The 21382-nt window shown below is 39.2% G+C and overlaps 1 protein-coding gene across 2 annotated transcripts; it reads right to left on the bottom strand.

The window, feature by feature from the left end:
• Nucleotides 1–1546: 1546 nt before the first annotated feature.
• On the bottom strand, nt 1547–21373 carry LOC119891543. 2 transcript variants are annotated; one of them, XM_038703268.1, is made up of 6 exons: nt 21236–21373; nt 20499–20581; nt 18962–19076; nt 17060–17129; nt 16181–16213; nt 1547–3771 (listed from the first exon to the last, which is right to left on the bottom strand). In XM_038703268.1, the coding sequence occupies exons 2-6, from the start codon at nt 20578–20580 to the stop codon at nt 1888–1890; spliced, it is 2184 nt and encodes a 727-aa protein (XP_038559196.1). In that variant the 5' UTR covers nt 20581; nt 21236–21373; the 3' UTR covers nt 1547–1887. The 2 variants fall into 2 exon arrangements, with proteins under 2 accessions (XP_038559196.1, XP_038559195.1); XM_038703267.1 differs by lacking the exon at nt 1547–3771 and having other exon boundaries at nt 13932–16213; nt 21236–21370.
• Nucleotides 21374–21382: the final 9 nt, after the last annotated feature.

The following is a 21382-nucleotide window of genomic DNA, read 5'->3' as shown; positions in this document are numbered from 1 at the left end:
TAATTCAATTAACATCTATATCTCCACAGACTTAATGTAACAAATAGCAGATCTCATGGAAAACATGGAGGACTGACTGAGTTAAAGTGTGCAGCAAGTAAAAGTCTCTAATCTCTGCACAGGATCATGGAGAACTACGACAAGCTGAAGTCTCGGATCAGCGAGATTGTGAACAGTAAGCGACACCTGGAGGTGGACCTGAAGAAACAGGCCGCCGTCTACAGAGAGATCGACAAGAAGATGAACAGCATCAAACCGGACCTGATCCAGCTCCGCAAGACCAGGAACCAGTACCTCTGGTGGTCTTTTTCAGCCAATCAGCACACTAATTTTTGACCATTTCCTGCGCTCCTGAAAACGGTGGTGCTAACCATTTCACACAGAGGACCGGTAACGTTACAAACCACTCACTTTAAAACTGAAGCCCAAGGATGGATCGATACTGTTGCGTTTTTTTCAGATTTTGAGAAAGGAGAGGCTTGATCCGATGAAAATTAACAAGAAAATTTAATTAAAAAATAGGTGAATAAAAGATGGCATTACAGAACAAACATGAAACAAAAACACTGCAGTGGACTGGAAAGTTGTTCCTCTTTTCAGATTTACAGCTTACAGTCCTGATTCTCACAAAATGAATTGTTAATATCCTCCAGGTATGTGGGCGGGTCTTTTCCTCCAAATGGCTCAGGACCATAGCCATTGGTCGTTTGGTTACTTCTTCGTCACCCAATTAGGAAGGGTGTACCTTACTGCTCTATGTTACTGTTGGTCGAACAAAAGAGCGCCAATTCCCAGACGTGAAACCCCCTTCAATCTACAGGAATAAACAGTCTTTTGCTCTAAACTAATGGAGAACAACAGGGCTTGTCTAGAAAATGGTTGACACCCTGTCTTAAGTGTCAATGAAACAGTCAAAAAACTGTCCTTCTGGCACTAAACAAAGAGGTGTCAGTTTCCTTTATATTACAAAGAGGATACAAACAATGGTTTAATCAATATTCTAATGCAATCGTTTGGCCTAAAACCCAGCAGGTTTATATTTGAAGGAAAACACTGAAACACTGGAGTACATTAAGTTTGCTTTTTAAAACTCAACAATACCAACTTCAGACTTGAACCTGTGAGTTTGGCATTTCTATGTAGCTTTACTGTTTGTTATGTGTTAGCCTGTTGAACTTAGCATTAGCATGCTCTGCGGCTAATGTAGCTAGCTCTTTGCTACACTCTCTGAGCAGAGTTGGAGTAACGTTATTTCAGTTTCAACACCAATGTTTCCTTTTTCTACTTATTCCAGCTTCATAACCGTCATTGCAGGTCGCTGTGATCAGACTGGAACATGAACCATGTGACCCACTGTTGTTGTGAACCTCAGCTGACCCAACTTGTGTCTTTGTGTCTCTGGTTGAACCTGTGTCTTCAGGTCTGAGGACAGTCTCAGCATTTATTTCAGTCTTTTCTGTGGAAAATGCTTCTATGCTTTCTACAGAAAAACTGGTTCAAGAGTTAGAGATAGAAGGACAAGAAAGAAATCTTTCAACACAAATAATAATAATTTGAATGCTTTTATTTCCAAGAACAAATGATAAAGGAATCTTAAAATGATTGTCACAGATGATTTGATTATGAACCATTTGAGAACAGTAATCTGAACAGTCAGTTCTTTATTCTGGCGCTGCCCTCCTGGAGGTCCAGCTCTGTGTCACCAAATGTTGTCTTTATCTGATTGTGGATTTGTTGAGCAGATAAATAACAAATACTCTTCCTCTGGATGAAATATGATTCAAGTTTAAAGGAATTCTCCAACTTGAAGGCAGATTTTAGGTCTTGGAAAGTTGCGTAGCCGTCATTGTAGCCTCTTTATTGGCCAGATGGTGAAGCTCCACTGTTTTAATGTATTTTGGTTTTGAAATCGTTGTAATTTTTAACTGGATCACCTTCAGTTAACTGGAAATGCTCTGCAATCTCGCGTACCTTTTCATCATCTGAAACCTTACTGTCTTTGGTATTTATCCACAAATTATAAAGTTTGACTTCTCTGTCTATGACTTCTCTAAGGTTCTTCTCACTAGAGGAAGCAGTTGGTGGAAGTGTTGCTGAGCCTTTAAATCCACGTAGGTCCTTGTTAATCCAGCTACCTCCTGTTGCCATTGAATGCTCTTCAAAAAGAAAATTCTCTCCTTCCTCTTTGTTGACTGGGTTTTCAACCATTTCCACGGCCATAAGAATGAGAGGAAATGTCCGGAAGTTTCGGGCAGATTCAGCTATAACTGATGCAGTGAAATATGTGGTGTACCAGGGCTCATCTTTTAGCTGTAGGTAAGTTTGCTCTCCAAGGAAAATATCTTTCACATAATTAGCATATCTTGTTTTTTTAATTTCACCTCGAAGGTTTCTGTAATCCATTCTGTCAGTCTGTCCCTCAATACGTTTCTTGACTTCATTCCTTTGCTTCTCATCATCTCTTTGATTGGTGTCAAGCTTTTTTCCGACTGGATACACATACAGACTTACAGGATCAACAACGTATATCCAGTCTTTGACCATCAGGTATGTGGGCTCATTTTCTCCAGTCTTTGCATAATGACGGATGATACTTCTGACATCTTTTCCTGTATTAATCACATAACACTCGGAAAGAAGACGCTTAAGATCCTTCTCAGTATCTAGGAACTTTATCTCGTACAGCTCATTTTTTTCTGTCATTTTTTTAACCCCTATTACATAGTCTTTTGTGTTCAACTTTTCAGTCTTTACTTTTTCTGGAAGTGGCAAGTTTGTATGAAAGAAGCCCCAGGACAGAGCTTCAAGTTCATTAAGAGCAGTTTTGTCATCACCACTTAACTTGTCAAAAACATTCTGGTCAATAAATCTCTGTGGCTTATCAGGCCAGCTGTTTCTGTAGGTAATTTCTAGACCTTTGATCATTAGAAAGTTTCTCTCATTAGTAAAAACTACCTCTCCTCTCCTGCCAGGCTCAGTTCTGATAATTACGTCTCCGTTCCTATCGAGGGTTGCCACCACCTTCTTGCTATCATCATTATGTCTCCATCGCAGCCCTTCCTTAGAGATCTCTTGGGTGATGATCTCTCCTGTGTGTCTGACCTGCAGCACAGCACTCCTGAGGTGCAGCTCTGTCTCGATGTTGGCGGTCTCACGGAGCTCCCTCAGCAGGGTTTCAACAAACTCTTTATCTGATCCGACCTCACAGGCCACCACACTTGTTGTTTTGATTTTATCGCCCGTCCTGAAGGTTCGTTGAATGATTTTGGCGACGTCTTGAGCCGTGTACCCTGCCAGTCTCGTCTCTCCAGAGCTGTCTCTCTCGCCGTGGCCTACCAGCGTCAGTCTGCTGTCCTCTGACAGAGGCACAGAGGCACCCTGGATCAGTTTGGGTCTCTGGTTTTGATCAAGAACGTAGACAGAGGTAACTGCTGGATGTTTCTCATAAAGAGAAGTAGCAGCTTCTCTGACAGTAGGGTCATCCTGCATAATGAGGATCTGCTGGTGGTCATACTGTGTGCTATGATCAACCGCTCTTTGTGGGATTTGGTAGCGAGAAACTGAGTCAGGTTGATTCATGACCTGGTAGATCTGGTGATTCCCCTGCTTTGTTTCTAAGACTGCTTTAAGGCCAGACACAGTTTGTCCATCTTCTGAAACTCTTCCAAATATCTTCACTACAGTGTCGCTGTCTGCTTCTGGGACACATGAGACATTGAACAGGCATTCTTTGCTGACTATTACTGAGTAATGAGGATCCATGCTGTACTCCTGCTGGACTCTGTCCTCTGTTGACTTTTCTTTGTCAGTCATGACCAGAAGTTTTTGGCTGTAGCTGTGTGAGATCTTTGAAGAGCTACACAGCCTGACTTGTATCTTCTGTTCATCAATATGCTGGAAAATTAAAAATAAATAATTTAATATAAATAAAAAATTAGGTCAAGGTAATTATTGATGAAATATATGGTATCTCACTCCATGTTTTCTGAGGTTGAACCCTTTTGATAACTAGTTTTATTCATTTAACTGTTTTGTATGGGCAGAAATATATGTCACTAGAAACTAGATTTAAATTTGAACTGTTCAATTTAAATTGAATAATTTACTATTGAATGTATTAGTTTAATACTAAATTTCAATAAACTTTAAACTGATTGTAAAATTATGATATTTAATTATTCATCTGTCTATTTACTTTCACATTCAGTTCTCACAATTCAAATTCAAGTTGTAGAAACACACATTCTTGAGGAGGATCAATGAAGTGCAGATTCACAGAGCTTCTTTTTGTCCAAACGGCACTTATCTTGTTTTACCATTTCTGTCACTCCTGGAAAACTGTGTGTGTGCAGCGATAACCATTTTACAAGTACCAATAATGTTAGAAACCAGGATTTGATTCACAGCTGTGAAGTGCAAGGGTGTGTTGATACCAAACCTGCAAGTTTGACATTTATATGTTGCTTTTCTGTGTATTTTGCATTTTAAGGTCTTTTCACACGGGAAGCGACACTCTGCCTATGTAGTCCCTTACACAGATGTTGCCTATTTAACTTAAGTGAAAATTGCACAACATTAATGGAGAAAACTAGTTTTGCGGGGATGCTCTGCCGTGCGAATTCCCTCCTGTTGATGTCCTGATAACTATTTAGATTCTGGAAACTCACAAACTGCGAGGATCAGTCTCTCTGATTTGTGCTGCTCAGAAGGTGCCTGTCATGATGTTATGATCGTGGCTCTGGACTCTGATGGTAACTTGTTTTAAAAAGCTAGATAAAAGGTAATGCCCTGGCAGTGGCAAATAGCTTTGTTTTTTTTTTGATTTGATAACATTAATGTTTAAGTTGAGATTTACAAGAAATATTTTATTGCTACTGTGCAAAGGGAATACTGCTGGTAAAAAGCACCTTATTGGTTTAAAGTGTTTGCATACCACGTTATTGTACTTTTGTGTATATAGCAGTACATTTAAATTAAAAGTGCGTACTACACTAATTTAGAATTCATTAATTAATTTTGAGCATGACAACATAATTAATCATTTTTTAATCGTTGCCCAGCACTAATTATTATTAATGTTGTTGTTATTCAAATTCAGTTTCTAGTGACACATATTTCTCCCCAAAGATTTGGATTCCAGTATTGGAAATTTACATTTATTCATTTAGCTGAAGCTTTTATCTAAAGCGACTTACATTTGCTATATATATGTGTCAGAGGTTGCACGCATCTGGAGCAACTAGGGGTTAAGTGTCTTGCTCAGGGACACATTGGTGTTTCACAGCGGGGAGTTGAGCCCGGGTCTCTCACACCAAAGGTGGGTGTCTTATCCATTGCGCCATCACCACCCCCCAATTCAACTCTTCTACACTCAGTGGTGTTTATCGATTTTCTTCTACCAACCTGTTCCATTTGAATGTCACAGGATGTAAACCCCTCCTCACACTGCTGCAAATGACCCTGCAAACTGTGGTCAATGTCCACCCTAAAAGAAGATAATCATGTTTATCATAGAGGCTTAGTTCAGACAATAATTAAACAAATTCATTAAAACCTGATAAAGACCATGTGAAAAGTTAATGACTTAAGATTTACAGTACCTTCCCTAAGAAAGAAGAATAACAACACATTGGTATAAATGAAATATTTTGATGGATTTTATAATCCATCTGGACTCTGAAAGATATGATATACGTAAGATATTGGTCTTAATCCATTATATGATCAATATGTCTACTGGTGTATTGTTTTTACTTCATCTTAATCTGAGGATTATTTGCTGGGTATATACGGCCCTCATGTGAGGAGACCCCACAGACATAGTAGAATGAATAGCCGTGGATGTGGGAAGGGGTCCATCAAGAAGCCTATACACAGGGTCCAGAATTTTGCGCGTTCGCCCCTTGTCACCATCTTGGATTTTTTGAACCAGAAGTGACCATATTTGGACAAGAGGGTGGAGCTGTGGAGGGATGCACATTGCTATGCCTGACAGGTCACTGTGGTTGCGACTTCACAAGATAGTCCCACCCTAAAGCCTCCCATGCTTTTTGGTCTGTTTTCCTCTAAATGGGACCATAATTTACTAAATGAACATCATGCTGTGTTGAAGAAGACTTGGGTGGAAAAAAAGACTTGTTTACTGAGGTAATATATCAGCTAAGTAGTCGCCTCATTTTCTTTTAGACTCCTATACAATCGTACTTCTTTTTGCAGCAGGCTGGCCTTTAGAGAGAGTGCAGGTTTAAGGCACTTCAGCATTGTCTTCACTTTTCAGACCCAGAGGTTCCTGCTTGCTCTGCATGAGATTTTGAATAAAAGTATTTTCACAGATCTGAACCAAAGAGTTTAGTTGAAAAGAAAGAGTGAATGTATCCTTACCCTCTACTGGATCTCTTAACTCTGGCCCCATGGATGGATGTGTCCCTAAGATGAAATACAGTTCTTGTTTAATTTATTTTCTCGATTAAAAACACTCTAAAACAACCAGATGTGGAAGCAAGTACTGACAATAGAACCTGACCAATATATACCCCTAGCCAACATTATCTGATCTCAGAATGCAGAGCCGTGCTTGACAACAAGTCTAGCCCAGACACTAGACTCTTTCAAATCTAGGCTAAAAAAGTTTCAGGCTTTTAGCTCAGTTTCACATATTTGTCTTTTAATCTTGTTTTTAATATCTATTGTCTTTTAATTATTTATTGTAGTATCTTTGTATTCGTATTGACACATCGGTATATTCGAGGCTTTAGTGAATCTCTGTAGTTCTAGGAAGCGTAAATATCCCCTCACAGAAGGTACCCTTGAGATCTGGTGTTGGCCCTGCATATATTTACACATTGTATGCTGGTACTGTATCTTCCTGGCTGGGGTCAATAAAACATGCTGTTTAAGTCTTCATCAGTCTCTGAAACTTCTTCATCCCACCTTAACCTTATTTTCATAAGAAAGATGACAGGGGCACCTAATATATGCATATATTTGCTTAAATATATAGAATACTGTGTGTTCAGTTGTAAAAGAGACATTTATCCAGATACCTTTGGTCTAAAGGGTTCTTGATCCTTTCATGAAACATGGGTACAGACAATCTTCTGAGTCGGTACAGTGCTGCAATGTCAGGACTGAGATTCTCCCACTCATCCTCTCTCACCTCTGAAACAAAAATGTCATACTTCATGATCCCCAGGATCAGTTGTAGGTGTTCCTCATGCTGAATATATCACTCCTTAAGTGGATCCAGTTAACTTTGAAAATATTTTCATAAGGATAACAGTAATACTGGTCCTGATACTGGTCCTAGGTTTATTAAACTTGTTGCTCATGTATTGGTATTTCTACTTATGGACTTATTTAATTTGTCTTTGACTACTTGCACTGTTCCCACCACATGGAAATATGCAAAAGTTACCCGTCTCCTCAAAGCAGATGATGCCTCTAATATGAATAACTTTCGGCCTATTTCTATTATTTACACCAATGCCAAAATATTTGAGAAAATGATTTTTAATCAATTATTAAGTTATATCTTATACCCTTACCAATTAGGCTTTAGGCCTAACTTTCTACAGTTGTATTGAAGTTCACCAATGACATTTTCTCTGCTTTTGATAAGGGGCAGGTACAGTAACTGGTGCTATTTTTATTGACCTTTTTAAGGCTTTTGATATTGCAGATCATTAAATTTTGCTTGGAACTATGGAATTAGTTTGAATCTTATTTTCACAATAGGTGACAGTGTTTCTTTTAAAGGTACATTGTATGATTATTTATTGGTTGATAAGGGGGTTCCTCAAGGATCCACTCTAGGACCTCTTTTGTTTACAGTCTTCATTAATGATTAATCTCACACCTGTTCCTTCTGCAAGGTTAATTTTTATGCTGATGATACTGTCATTTAGACTGCTGAGAACAAATTACTAACCGACTTAATTGTGACGCAAAAATGGCTTCACAATAAAAAATCATTGTGCCTCATCCCAAACACCATTCTTGTTGTATGATGTTTGCTCCGAGGCAAAGACAACCTTGTACTCTTAATTTGCATATTTTATTTTGAGGATGGGTCTCCCATGGGGAAATTGGACTCATTTAAATACCTTGGAATGTGGACTGATCACAAGTTTACCTTTAAACCTCACATTGATTATATCATTAAAAGAACATATGGCTGTCTCAGCTCACTCTATAGATCTGTTCCTTGTTTCTCATTTGTGAGGGAGATCTGGAAGTGGTCAGAATGGAGGAGGAGCAATACAGGGTCAGAGCTGTTGGGCAACGGCAGCAAGGGAGCTGGATAACCTGAGAAGGCGTATTCAACTGGGTCACAAGTTGGGCGGATATGTGGAGGATACCACAAGCTAGGTAAGGCTTTTTCATTGGGTGCACATATAACACACTGCCAAGCCCTGGCAATCTGTATATGTGGTACAGCTCAGAGGAAAGATGCCAGCTCTGCAATGACCCCAAACCAAGCCAGCAGCACATCCTGTCTAGTTGTAAGATAGTGCTGGTGAAAGGTCGATATGGATGGCGTCACAACCAAGTCTTGAGGAAACTGGCAGAGGTTATAGAGGTAAGCAGACTGGAGGCCAACCACAATAACTCGCTAACGCAACAACACCTGATTCACTTTGTTACACCGTCAGAGGTGCAGCAGTTCTTTTTGCCATGACGGTTTTCCTGTGCTGACACACAAGACTCAGCAGTATTGATTGTTATTTGTTTCATGCACACCTGTTGAACACAGAACGCGGTGTGCGTTTTCTGAATTTCTCAGATTAAAAGTGAAATTCTCTCAATTAATGAAGCTGTAAAACACAGATTTGTCACTGTATTGATTTCACACATTGTGTCTTGTTTCAAGCTGTTTATTCACCTTGTTACCTCGGTAACCGCTGGTGTTGCCAAATCAAATATTGTTAAAACTTTGAAAACGTAAAAGAGAGCCTGAACGTGCCTGAATGTAAAATATTTCTTACCAAATAGTTCAGTGAGGCTGAAGAGGCAGAGGAGGATAATGAGACTCAGAGTCCTCCGGCTCTTTATCCGCCCGACCATCATTCTGCAAAACATTTAAAGTTCTTATAATCAAGGTAGTGATGAACTGACCCTTTCCAATTATTACTTCAGCTTCACAATATCTGGTTTCCCTCTGATGTCCTCCGGCTGTACAGTCCTGAGTCAAATTCCTCATTTGTGTACACATACCTGGCAAATAAAGCTGATTCTGATTCTAAGAGAAAACAAAAGTAAAACTTTCTTAATGCAGCATGTTAGTTCCACAATTTGAATGATTGAAACGTTACGGAAGTGGGCTACAGTTTTACCATTTTGTAACCATCTTGTATTTTGTATTGCAGATGAAGAATCTTGCAGATTTATTTAAAATAGCTGTAATTCCCATCACTAGTGATCCAGTAACTGACACCATAATCCAAACTAAATACCCTAAAGTTCTTTTTAAACAGGTGTCAAGTCTCATCGCCGGGGAGGTGTGCAGCCTCCAGGTTGTTCACCACCATTTGTGCAACCATTAATGCTTTAATATCACAATTATGATCATTCTTGACGTTACCACTGTTTTATTACCACTGTAGAAACTTTACTTTGTGGTAGTTTAATCTAAAAAGCCTCTGCACTGACACGCCAGTTGAAGCATGAAGCCCAGAGGTGAGAGCTGTTAAACAGAAACATCAGTACCTAAAACAAATATCCATAACTTACCCAAATGTTGCGTCCGGTGCTCAGCCAACTGGGAAAGATGGGCAATATAACGTGCAGACCGACTCTCTGCAGCAAGCGAAGGGACAGACTGAGCAGGGCTTCATCCAGACCTCTTATATGTTCAGGTGTTGCCTGACAGGTTAAGGCCAAGTCCCGCCCCCCTAGGACTGGGCAGGAAGGAGGATTTTCAAAAACCACAATTTTACATGTTACAATCACTACTATTGGTAGTGCATCTGTTATTTTACTCTTAAGTTCTGCCTTGTGGTTTTAGTACAGTTGCTGTGTGTTGTACTGTAGCTCCTGGGCTGCTACAGAAGGTCAGTGGACCCTGGTAGTTGTTGTAACTTTGTAACTGGACCACATTCGTTAGCTGTTGGTGTTCAGGAACCCAATCAACTGATCAACTGCATCAGTTCCACAAATGTAATCAGGCTGTTTGTTTTACGGAATCAAATCATTTTACTCTGGCTTTAGAACATGCAACATGTTTCCCCTCGATACAACAGCAGAAGCCAAAAGGACAAATCTTTCTTCCAAAGGGTTTCATCAACACACTTGCAAATAAAATGTGTATTTAACATTTTATGAGAGTATACTGTAATGCTGAGATAAAGTTATGATGCTGCTCCCAAGCATTTATTTCTCCTACATGTGTTTGGAAATCAAAAAATAGTTGTGTAAACTGTGAGTTTAAACTAGAACACATAGGACAGAGGTACATTTTTTATCAGAGCTGTTGCACAAAGAGTTCCTAGCAGTTCATGCAAATGTGTTCAGGTAGTCTGGTTCCTGGGTGTCATTAAAGACGATAACAATGAAATGAAGTTTTTTATAGCTCCAATTCATAAGATAAAGGTTTTAAAATATTCAAACCCACTTTTTGTGCTTTTTGTTTTTCCATTGGAACATTTTCTAGCTTAACTTAAATCTTTCACTCAGAAACAGTCTGACCCTTTCTTCTAATTTAATTCATGAGTGTTTGGAAACCAAATAAGAAAATGACAACTCCCCCTTTAAGAAATATTAGCCAATATCATATATTATACAATATTACTTAGAATTAGTTGAAATAGTTTTGTTAACTGAGTTTAAACTAGAACACATCTGACAGAAGTACATTTTTTCAGATTTTAGCAGTTCATGTAAATGTGTTCAGGTAGTCTGGTGCCTGGGTGTCATTAAAGATGATAACATTTAAATTTTATATCTCCGTATCATAACAAACGTTTTCTCGTTGCACTTTTCATATAGAGCATCTTTTTAGATGGAGGGATAGAGAAGAGCTCAGTGCATCATGGGAAGTCTCCTGGCAGTCTAGGCCTATAGCTGCATAACTAGGGATGGTTCAGGACTCACCTGAGCAGCCCTAACTATAAGTTTCATTAAAGAGCCTACTCTTTAATTATGAAGTCTACAGAGCAGAAAGTCTACAGAGCATCCACATCGAGCTTGTCCTCATGAGCTGGATGATGGACTTTCTAACTGGGAGGCCCCAATGTGTGAAGGTATATGGCATTTTATCAGACGTCCTTATTTGTTTAACGGGCGTCTTGTGTTTATCTTTCCTCTGTTCCAACAATCCATATACGTAAAATACCATCTTGGTCTGAATACCAGACGATTTTTTTTTTACCGGAAATTCGTCTGAAGAACTCACCTCGTCTCATTTTCTGGGTCTAGCTTTTCAAATGTTTATATACACCCACAACAGCACTTGGCGGCAAATATCGTCAAAGCGCATGTTGCCCTCCGGACTGAAGCGTCACCGTCCCACTGAAACATGTAGAGAAACAGCGATCTGTCCAACAAAGTGGCTCAAAAGTAGATCAACAGCTGAGGAGGAGTTCTGATGGTATATGTTGTTTTTAACATCTTTTAAATAAAATAAAGTTCTTCTTTCTTCTTTTTCTCCGCTAAAAGTTTTTGGGATGCAAAAACTGCTGGACGAAAACTCACCAAAATTCCACACACTACTCAGACAAAAAAAATGGCCCTCATGGTGGCGCTATAAAATCAACTTTGCGTTTTTGCATTTATCTCAAAAACGGCTTTGTTTAGAGTCAAACTTCTTTAATCATTTTAATCTCTGGATATATCTGCATCTTTGCTCCAATGGTCTTCTGCTCTAAAAATGTAATTTTAAATGACTTTCTATCACTTTTCTCTAAAACCTGTTTTTGCGAACTCGTCTCAGATGGTTTCGCCAACGGACCTGAAACTTTGACAGGATCATCCACGGATGTCACTGATCAAAAGTCATCAAAAGAATTTTGATACGTCAATCTGTTTTTTTCTTCTTAAGTTTTTACTTTTGTGTAATTATGTACAACTTTACATAAATTCCCGTAAATCAAATTTGGCTTAAGCTATTGTAACCAAACTTGGCTCATCTCTTCAGATGCTCGGCCCGAGCTTTGCTGAGCAGTCCTGAGATATTCTTCCACTAGGTGGTGCTACACTAGCAAAACGTTTATACCTCGTAAGTCTCTGGATGGATTCGTACAAAATTCGGTTTGTACGATCTCGGGTCTCAACTCAGTTGATGTATAAAAATTGGTAATGATTGCGCAAAGTGGGCGTGGCACTTTTTGCCTCACTGCAACCTATGGTCAACTCAGAAGTCAGTCACTTTATATTTTTCAGAATATGCTAATTCAATTAACATCTATATCTCCACAGACTTAATGTAACAAATAGCAGATCTCATGGAAAACATGGAGGACTGACTGAGTTAAAGTGTGCAGCAAGTAAAAGTCTCTAATCTCTGCACAGGATCATGGAGAACTACGACAAGCTGAAGTCTCGGATCAGCGAGATTGTGAACAGTAAGCGACACCTGGAGGTGGACCTGAAGAAACAAGCTGCCGTCTACAGAGAGATCGACAAGAAGATGAACAGCATCAAACCAGACCTGATCCAGCTACGCAAGACCAGGGACCAGTACCTCTGGTGGTCTTTTTCAGCCAATCAGCACACTAATTTTTGACCATTTCCAGCGCTCCTGAAAACGGCGGTGCTAACCATTTCACACAGAGGACCGGTAACGTTACAAACCAGGACTCACTTTAAGACTGAAGCCCAAGGATGGATCGATACTGTTGTGTTTTTTTCAGATTTTGAGAAAGGAGAGGCTTGATCCGATGAAAATTAACAAGAAAATTTAATTAAAAAATAGGTGAATAAAAGATGGCATTACAGAACAAACATGAAACAAAAACACTGCAGTGGACTAAAAAGTTGTTCCTCTTTTCAGATTTACAGCTTACAGTCCTGATTCTCACAAAATAAATTGTTAATATCCTCCAGGTATGTGGGCGGGTCTTTTCCTCCAAATGGCTCAGGACCATAGCCTTTGGTCGTTTGGTTACTTCTTCGTCACCCAATTAGGAAGGGTGTACCTTACTGCTCTATGTTTCTTTGGTCGAAAAAAAGAGCGCCAATTCCCAGACGTGAAACCCCCTTCAATCTACAGGAATAAACAGTCTTTTGCTCTAAACTAATGGAGAACAACAGGGCTTGTCTACAAAATGGTTGACACCCTGTCTTAAGTGTCAATGAAACAGTCAAAAAACTGTCCTTCTGGCACTAAACAAAGAGGTGTCAGTTTTCTTTATATTACAAAGAGGATACAAACAATGGTTTAATCAATATTCTAATGCAATCGTTTGGCCGAAAACCCAGCAGGTTTATATTTGAAGGAAAACAATGAAACACTGGAGTACATTAAGTTTGCTTTTTAAAACTCAACAATACCAACTTCAGACTTTGAACCTGTGAGTTTGGCATTTCTATGTAGCTTTACTGTTTGTTATGTGTTAGCCTGTTGAACTTAGCATTAGCATGCTCTGCGGCTAATGTAGCTAGCTCTTTGCTACACTCTCTGAGCAGAGTTGGAGTAACGTTATTTCAGTTTCAACACCAATGTTTCCTTTTTCTACTTATTCCAGCTTCATAACCGTCATTGCAGGTCGCTGTGATCAGACTGGAACATGAACCATGTGACCCACTGTTGTTGTGAACCTCAGCTGACCCAACTTGTGTCTTTGAGTCTCTGGTTGAACCTGTGTCTTCAGGTCTGAGGACAGTCTCAGCATTTATTTCAGTCTTTTCTGTGGAAAATGCTTCTATGCTTTCTACAGAAAAACTGGTTCAAGAGTTAGAGATAGAAGGACAAGAAAGAAATCTTTCAACACAAATAATAATAATTTGAATGCTTTTATTTCCAAGAACAAATGATAAAGGAATCTTAAAATGATTGTCACAGATGATTTGATTATGAACCATTTGAGAACAGTAATCTGAACAGTCAGTTCTTTATTCTGGCGCTGCCCTCCTGGAGGTCCAGCTCTGTGTCACCATGTTGTCTTTATCTGATTGTGGATTTGTTGAAATATGATTCAAGTTTAAAGGAATTCTCCAACTTGAAGGCAGATTTTAGGTCTTGGAAAGTTGCGTAGCCGTCATTGTAGCCTCTTTATTGGCCAGATGCTGAAGCTCCACTGTTTTAATGTATTTTGGTTTTGAAATCGTTGTAATTTTTAACTGGATCACCTTCAGTTAACTGGAAATGTTGTGCAATCTCACGTACCTTTTCATCATTTAATTCGTGGGTATCTTTTGTGATTATCCACGATTGATACAGTTTGACTTCTCTGCCTATGACTTCTTCAAGGGGAGACTTTATACTAGAGGAAGCAGTTGGTTTGCTGGAAACTTCAGGTGTTGCTGAGCCTTTAAATCCACGTAGGTCCTTGTTAATCCAACTACCTCCTGTTGCCATTGAATGCTCTTCAAAAAGAAAATTCTCTCCTTCGTCTTTGTTGGCCGGGTTTTCAACCATTTCCACGGCCATAAGAATGAGAGGAAATGTCCGGAAGTTTCGGGCAGATTCAGCTATAACTGATGCAGTGAAATATGTGGTGTACCAGGGCTCATCTTTTAGCTGTAGGTAAGTTTGCTCTCCAAGGAAAATATCTTTCACATAATTAGCATATGTTGTTTTTTTAATTTCACCTCGAAGGTTTCTGTAATCCACTCTGTCAGTCTGTCCCTCAATACGTTTCTTGACTTCATTCCTTTGGCTGACATTTTCTCTTTGATTGTTGTCAAGCTTTTTTCCAACTGGATACACATACAGACTTACAGGATCAACAACGTATATCCAGTCTTTGACCATCAGGTATGTGGGCTCATTTTCTCCAGTCATTGCATAATGACGGATGATACTTCTGACATCTTTTCCTGTGTTAATCACATAACACTTGGAAAGAATATTCTTTAGGTCCTGCTGCTCTGTTTTCCACTGAATACCAGACAGCTGCTTATTTACTGTGTTTTTTACCCCTATTACATAATTCTGGTTTAGGTTCAGGTTTTCTGTGTTTACTTTTTGTGGAAGTGGCAGGTCTGCATGAAAGAAGCCCCAGGACAGAGCTTCAAGTTCATTAATAGCAGTTTGGTCATCACGACTTAACTTGCCAAAAACATTCTGGTCAATAAATCTCTGTGGCTTATCAGGCCAGCTGTTTCTGTAGGTAACTTGAGTATTACTTGCCTCTCCTTTACCGCCAGGGTTTTTTTGTGTGTTCTTTTTTGGGGGCATTAGAAAGTTTCTCTCATTAGTAAAAACTACCTCTCCTCTCCTGCCAGGCTCAGTTCTGATAATTACGTCTCCGTTCCTATCGAGGGTTGCCACCACCTTCTTGCTATCATCATTATGTCTCCATCGCAGCCCTTCCTTAGAGATCTCCTGGGTGATGATCTCTCCTGTGTGTCTGACCTGCAGCACAGCACTCCTGAGGTGCAGCTCTGTCTCGATGTTGGCGGTCTCACGGAGCTCCCTCAGCAGGGTTTCAACAAACTCTTTATCTGATCCGACCTCACAGGCCACCACACTTGTTGTTTTGATTTTATCGCCCGTCCTGAAGGTTCGTTGAATGATTTTGGCGACGTCTTGAGCCGTGTACCCTGCCAGTCTCGTCTCTCCAGAGGTGTCTCTCTCGCCGTGGCCTACCAGCGTCAGTCTGCTGTCCTCTGACAGAGGCACAGAGGCACCCTGGATCAGTTTGGGTCTCTGGTTTTGATCAAGAACGTAGACAGAGGTAACTGCTGGATGTTTCTCATAAAGAGAAGTAGCAGCTTTTCTGACAGTAGGGTCATCCTGCATAATGAGGATCTGCTGGTGGTCATACTGTGTGCTATGATCAACCGCTCTTTGTGGGATTTGGTAGCGAGAAACTGAGTCAGGTTGATTCATGACCTGGTAGATCTGGTGATTCCCCTGCTTTGTTTCTAAGACTGCTTTAAGGCCAGACACAGTTTGTCCATCTTCTGAAACTCTTCCAAATATCTTCACTACAGTGTCGCTGTCTGCTTCTGGGACACATGAGACATTGAACAGGCATTCTTTGCTGACTATTACTGAGTAATGAGGATCCATGCTGTACTCCTGCTGGACTTGTATCTTCTGGTCATCAACGTGCTGGAAAATAAAAATATATAAATAATTTAAGATAAATAAAGATTAGGTCAAGATAATCATTTATGAGACATATGGTATCTTACTCCATGGTTTCTGACTAGTTTTATTTATTCAACTGTTTTGTATGGGCAGAAATATGTGTCACCAGAAATTGAATTGAATTTGCTCAATTTAAATATTTTAATAATTTTAAATCCAATAAACTTTAAACTGACTGAATATTATAAAATTGAAATAATTTGCTTTGAAACTGAATTTGTTCCTCACTGAAAGTTCATCTGTTTATTTACTTTCACATTCAGTTCTCACAATTCAAAGTCAAGTTGTTGAAACGCACATTCTTGAGGAGAATCAATCGAGTGCAGATTAACAAAACTCCTTTTTGGCCAATCAGCACACGTCTTTTTAACCATGCCTGTCACTCCTGGAAAACTGTGTGTGTGGAAGGCTGACCATTTTACAAAGAAACGTTACAAACCAGGAATTGATTCACAACTGAAGTGCAAGGATGGGTTGAGACCGACCCTGAAAGTTTGGCATGTTAATGTTTTTATTTGGTAGGTTAAACTGTTCAAATCTGTGATAGCACGCTCTGCGGCTAATGTATCTAACATCTATTATACACAATAGAGTTTAACAGAGCGAGCTCTTCTGAGCAAGACACTTAGACTCTAGTTGCTCCAGAGGCTGATATAGAAAAGCAATTGTAAATTGCTTTGGATTAAAGCGTCATGTAAATGACAAATGATTAATTATTATTATTCAAATTAATTTACTTGTCACACATATTTCTGCCCATAGGTTTGGATTCCAGTATTGAATTCAGTTCTTTTAAAATCCACCAACCTGTTTTATCTGAGTGTCACAGGATGTAAACCCCTCCTCACACTGCTGCAAACTTTGGTCAACGTCCACCCTGAAAGAAGAAGAACATGTTTATTATAGAGGCTGCGTTCACACAATAATTACACAGATTCAGTAAAACCTGATAAAGACCATGTGAAAAGTTAACGATTTAAGATTGAGAGAACTAAGAAAGAAGAATAACAACTCATTGGTATAAATGAAATATTTTGAACACATTTTGTATAAAAATGTCAATCGACTTTGAAAGACATGATATACTGTAAGATCTCGGTTATTATTATTCCATGATATGATCAATACGTCTAGCTGTGTTTTGTTTTTGCTTAAATTTAATCTGTGGATTATTTATTCAGGTTATCAATTGGTGAAGAAAAAAAACACGAGGTGATGCCATCATATGTCTTGTTTTGTTCAATTAATTGTCTAAGACAAAGGAAATTATTAATTATTAGAACATTGACATATTGGCCATCTTGGATTTGTGGAACCAGAATTGACCATATTTGAAGAAGAGGGAGGAGCTGGGATGTGATACGCACTGCTATGCCTGACAGGTTGTCGTGGCAGCGACTTGTCAATGTTATTTTTTTTATTGTTTTAATGTAAATTAAAAACACTAAAACAGTTGTGTAACCAAGTACAGCACATGTACTAGAACCTGCCCGATAAATACCCAGGGCCAACATGATCTGATCGCAGAATGCAGGGCCGTGCTCGACCACAAGTCAAGCCCCGACACTATAGACTCTTTTCATTCTAGGCTGAAAACGTTTCAGGATTTTAGCTGAAATTTAAATTCCATTGTTAAATCTATCATCTTTTAATTATTTATCCTGAAGTATCTTTGTATTTTCACATCTGTAAAGCACTTTGAATGGCCGCAGTGTAGGAAAGGTGTTTTATAAAAAAGCTGTCTTGCCTGTTTGATTCTAGATTAATTTCCAGTGAGAAACGTGTTGCCTTCACTTTACTACTACTCACCTGAACCCTCACTCTCAGCAGATCCAGTGAGCTCGTGGTGGATTACAATGCTTCAAATATGGATGTTGCTGCAAAGAAGCTACAAATTCTGAAACATGGATGCTTCAAACACACACACACGCACAGAATATCTATATTAATTCAGTATTCACAAAATGTGAATTATTTATTTTATTTTTATTTTAACAGGGAAAAACAGACCAGAATCTCTTTTTAAGTTAACATGTACAATAGACGCACAAAGTTGTGTACTGTACACAAGTGAATATATATAAAGTACTTAAAACATACAAGACTTTTGAGTTTGGTCTGCAGATTGTTCCATAAATATGGAGCGAAGGAACTGAAAACAGCTCCTACCCAACTCTGTGCAGACTGTTGGAGTCTCTAATCAACGTCTGTCATCTTGTGTTTATATTTATTTATCTAGTGGAAATTAGGCAGGATATATAGAGAGGCAGTTTTGAAATAGGTGCTTCATAAATAAACAAAAGTGCATGTTGCTCACGCCTCACAGAAATAAAAGTCCATCTCACATGTTGATATAAAATACAAGGCTGTGTTCTAAAACGCACCATTCTGTTTCTCTGTAATGTTGTAACGGCCAGAAAAGTGTTTTGCAGAACACTATGATCTCACAGTGAAGTCGATCTTTGACCTTTTGCATATAAAATGTCGTCCCTTTATTTTATCCTACCAGACATTTGTGTGAAATTGAGTCATAATGAGCGTATGAGTTATTTACTTGTGGCCAAAAACGGGTTTTGTGAGGACGCAGTGACCTTTTAACCACAAATTTTAATCAGTTCATCCTTGAGTCTAAATCGACTTTTGTGCCAAAGGAAATGAAATTCCATCAAGTTGTTCCTGAGATATTTATCTAAACATTTCTCCAGATACCTTTGGTCTGAAGCGTTCTGGAGCCTTTCGTGAAACATGTGTTCAGACAGTCCTCTGAGGCGGTGCAGGGCAGCGATGTCGGGGCCGAGCTCCTCCCACTCATCATCTTTCACCTCTGAAACAGAAATGTTATACTTTGTATGTAGGTGTTCCTCGTGCTTATTGGCTGACACTTTATTAAAATGTAGCAGCGGCTCAGTGAGTCTCCTGCAGTATTAACCCACACTTACTGTCACTGTATGAGTTAGTTTGTTATCGGAGTTACGAGGTTTCCTGACAGTGTTTTGGTTAAAACAAATCAGGGAAGTTCAGTATTTAAAGAGATCCCTCCTGGTAAATGGCCCCTGGGGGACACTTGGTCTGTGCCTCAGTCATTGCAGTTTTTCTCAGATCAGAAGTGAAGTCACTACATGCCAAATTGTTTTTGCAATCTGTCAGCATATTTCTCTACATGACTGTTAGACTTTATTTTTGTAAATGTGTCCGTTGTGTGAATCTGTAGCCCGACAGACAGGAACATCAGCCTTTAACAGTTTTTTGGTCCTATGTGTTCTTATGTCTCTTTAGGCAAAATAAAATTAGAATCTTTTTAAACACACATTTTTCAAGGAGTTTCTTACATGTCCACTAAGGTGGACAGCGTGCGCCTAAGGTATTAACTGAAGAAGTATTTGTTTAACAAACTAAAGAATAAAATGATATAGTATGTGAAAACTATATTTTTAATGCTGTCAAACTAATGTGGTCACATATTTTAACATAATGTCCACATAATGTCCAATTTAGTGGACAGGTGATTAATTGTAACATAAAATCAATACTTGGAAAATTTAACAACTGCATTACTCCTTAGTTGTTACCAGATGTTACCAAACTTTATTTACCTGCAGGGGTCTCCTATAATTGGAGGAATGGCAAGATTTACCTGAGCTGCACAGTGTTTCTCAACGTCTGTAGGCCATCTTGGTTTTGACAAATTTAAGTTGCCCATTCAATTAAATGGCTTCTGAATAGCGGTCCACTATGCGTGAAAGGGTTAAGATATTTCTGATCTGTCTTTTTCTTTTCTGTATCACAAAGACCTGCTCTGACAATAAATTACAGTACAAACAGTAAAGTCCAATCTCTTGTGTAACTTTGTACTGTTGAAATTGACTCGTACAGAAGAAATGCAGCCTTGTGCATTTTCAGTCGTTGTAATTCAAACCTCAGCCATAGTTTAGATCAGAAAATACTTGAACTGACAACATGTTGAACACGTTGACTGATTGTTTGTAACCAATAACACGAGGACCTGTCATTGTGATGCATTTTGCAAATTGTTTTGAGAAACACTCAATGTTTTTGAAATGTTATTGATTGACTGAGAATATCTGGAAAACACAGATTTGTCATTGATTTCACACATCATGTCTTGTTTCAAGCTGTTTATTCACCTTGTTACCTCGGTAACCGCTGGTGTTGCCAAATCACAGATTACTGAAACTTTAAAGATGTAGAAGAGCCTGAACGTGTTAAAATGTAAAATATTTCTTACCAAATAGTTCAGTGAGGCTGAGGAGGCTGAGGAGGATCAGGAGACTCAGAGTCCTCCGGCTCTTTATCCGACCGGCCATCATTCTGCAAAACATTTCACACTTCTTATAATGAATTGATCCTTTCCAATTATTACTTCAGCTTAACGTCTGGTTTCCCTCTGATGTCCTGATGAGCTTTACAGTAACCACTATGGGGCATGTAATGTGAAACAATGTGACTAGTACTGGAAGAAAACTCCCCCTTTAAGAAATATTAGACAATATTATATATGATTACATACATTTTGTTGGGCAAGCCACGGTCTAGATAACCTTTGTTTTGTGTCATTACAGACAGACGCACTGGCTCTATGTACAAAGTGCTGCATGTGGCTTGAAGGACACACGACGCGTCTTGATTTGAACCAATGACCAACAGACTCTTCACACATGGACAGTGTAACGACAAGTGGCCCTTCTGCAAGGAAACTCCGGGCGCCCTTAGCTCATTGTGAATTCAGATACCACTTAGGAAAAAGGGCGACCTCTGATACCAAGCTAGTTTCAATCCTAGGTGCTGGTCTGACCGTCTGTACTAAATGTCTTAACTCCAGATTCAAAAGTTTCCTAGTCAGCCACTTCACTCCTCTCTCCCTTTAGATTCCAGGGAGCACAAAGGACCAGTTTACTGTTTAATCTGTAATGAGGTGTGTTAATGTGGCAGTGTGGATGTTGAAGTATCAGAAAACTAACTTACCAGTTCGGAACAGGGGAAGGAAAACGGTCTGACAAAAATCTACCTCACCAGCTCTTCTGCCCCCGGAGCTCTAGGGTCAGCAACTTAAATAAAGAACAGACAGACAGGAAGGGCCTCGCCAATTTCTCAACAGCTTGATTGGTCTTT

This window comes from Micropterus salmoides, unplaced genomic scaffold (assembly GCF_014851395.1).
Source record: "Micropterus salmoides isolate LMB-PRFRI ecotype aquatic unplaced genomic scaffold, ASM1485139v1 Ms_hic_scaffold_7, whole genome shotgun sequence".
Taxonomy (NCBI): domain Eukaryota; kingdom Metazoa; phylum Chordata; class Actinopteri; order Centrarchiformes; family Centrarchidae; genus Micropterus; species Micropterus salmoides.
The sequence above is the reverse complement of the archived record's forward strand: the minus strand, read 5'-3'. Positions and strand labels throughout refer to the sequence as shown.

Coding starts and splice junctions, on each gene's coding strand:
- LOC119891543 (XM_038703267.1), bottom strand. CDS start 20,580: ATGATGGCCGGTCGGATAAAGAGCCGGAGGACTCTGAGTCTCCTGATC. Junction 19,077..20,498: donor CAGCCTCACTGAACTATTTG/GTAAGAAATATT, acceptor TTTCTGTTTCAG/AGGTGAAAGATGATGAGTGG. Junction 16,214..17,059: donor GTGACACTCAGATAAAACAG/GTTGGTGGATTT, acceptor TTTATTTTCCAG/CACGTTGATGACCAGAAGAT.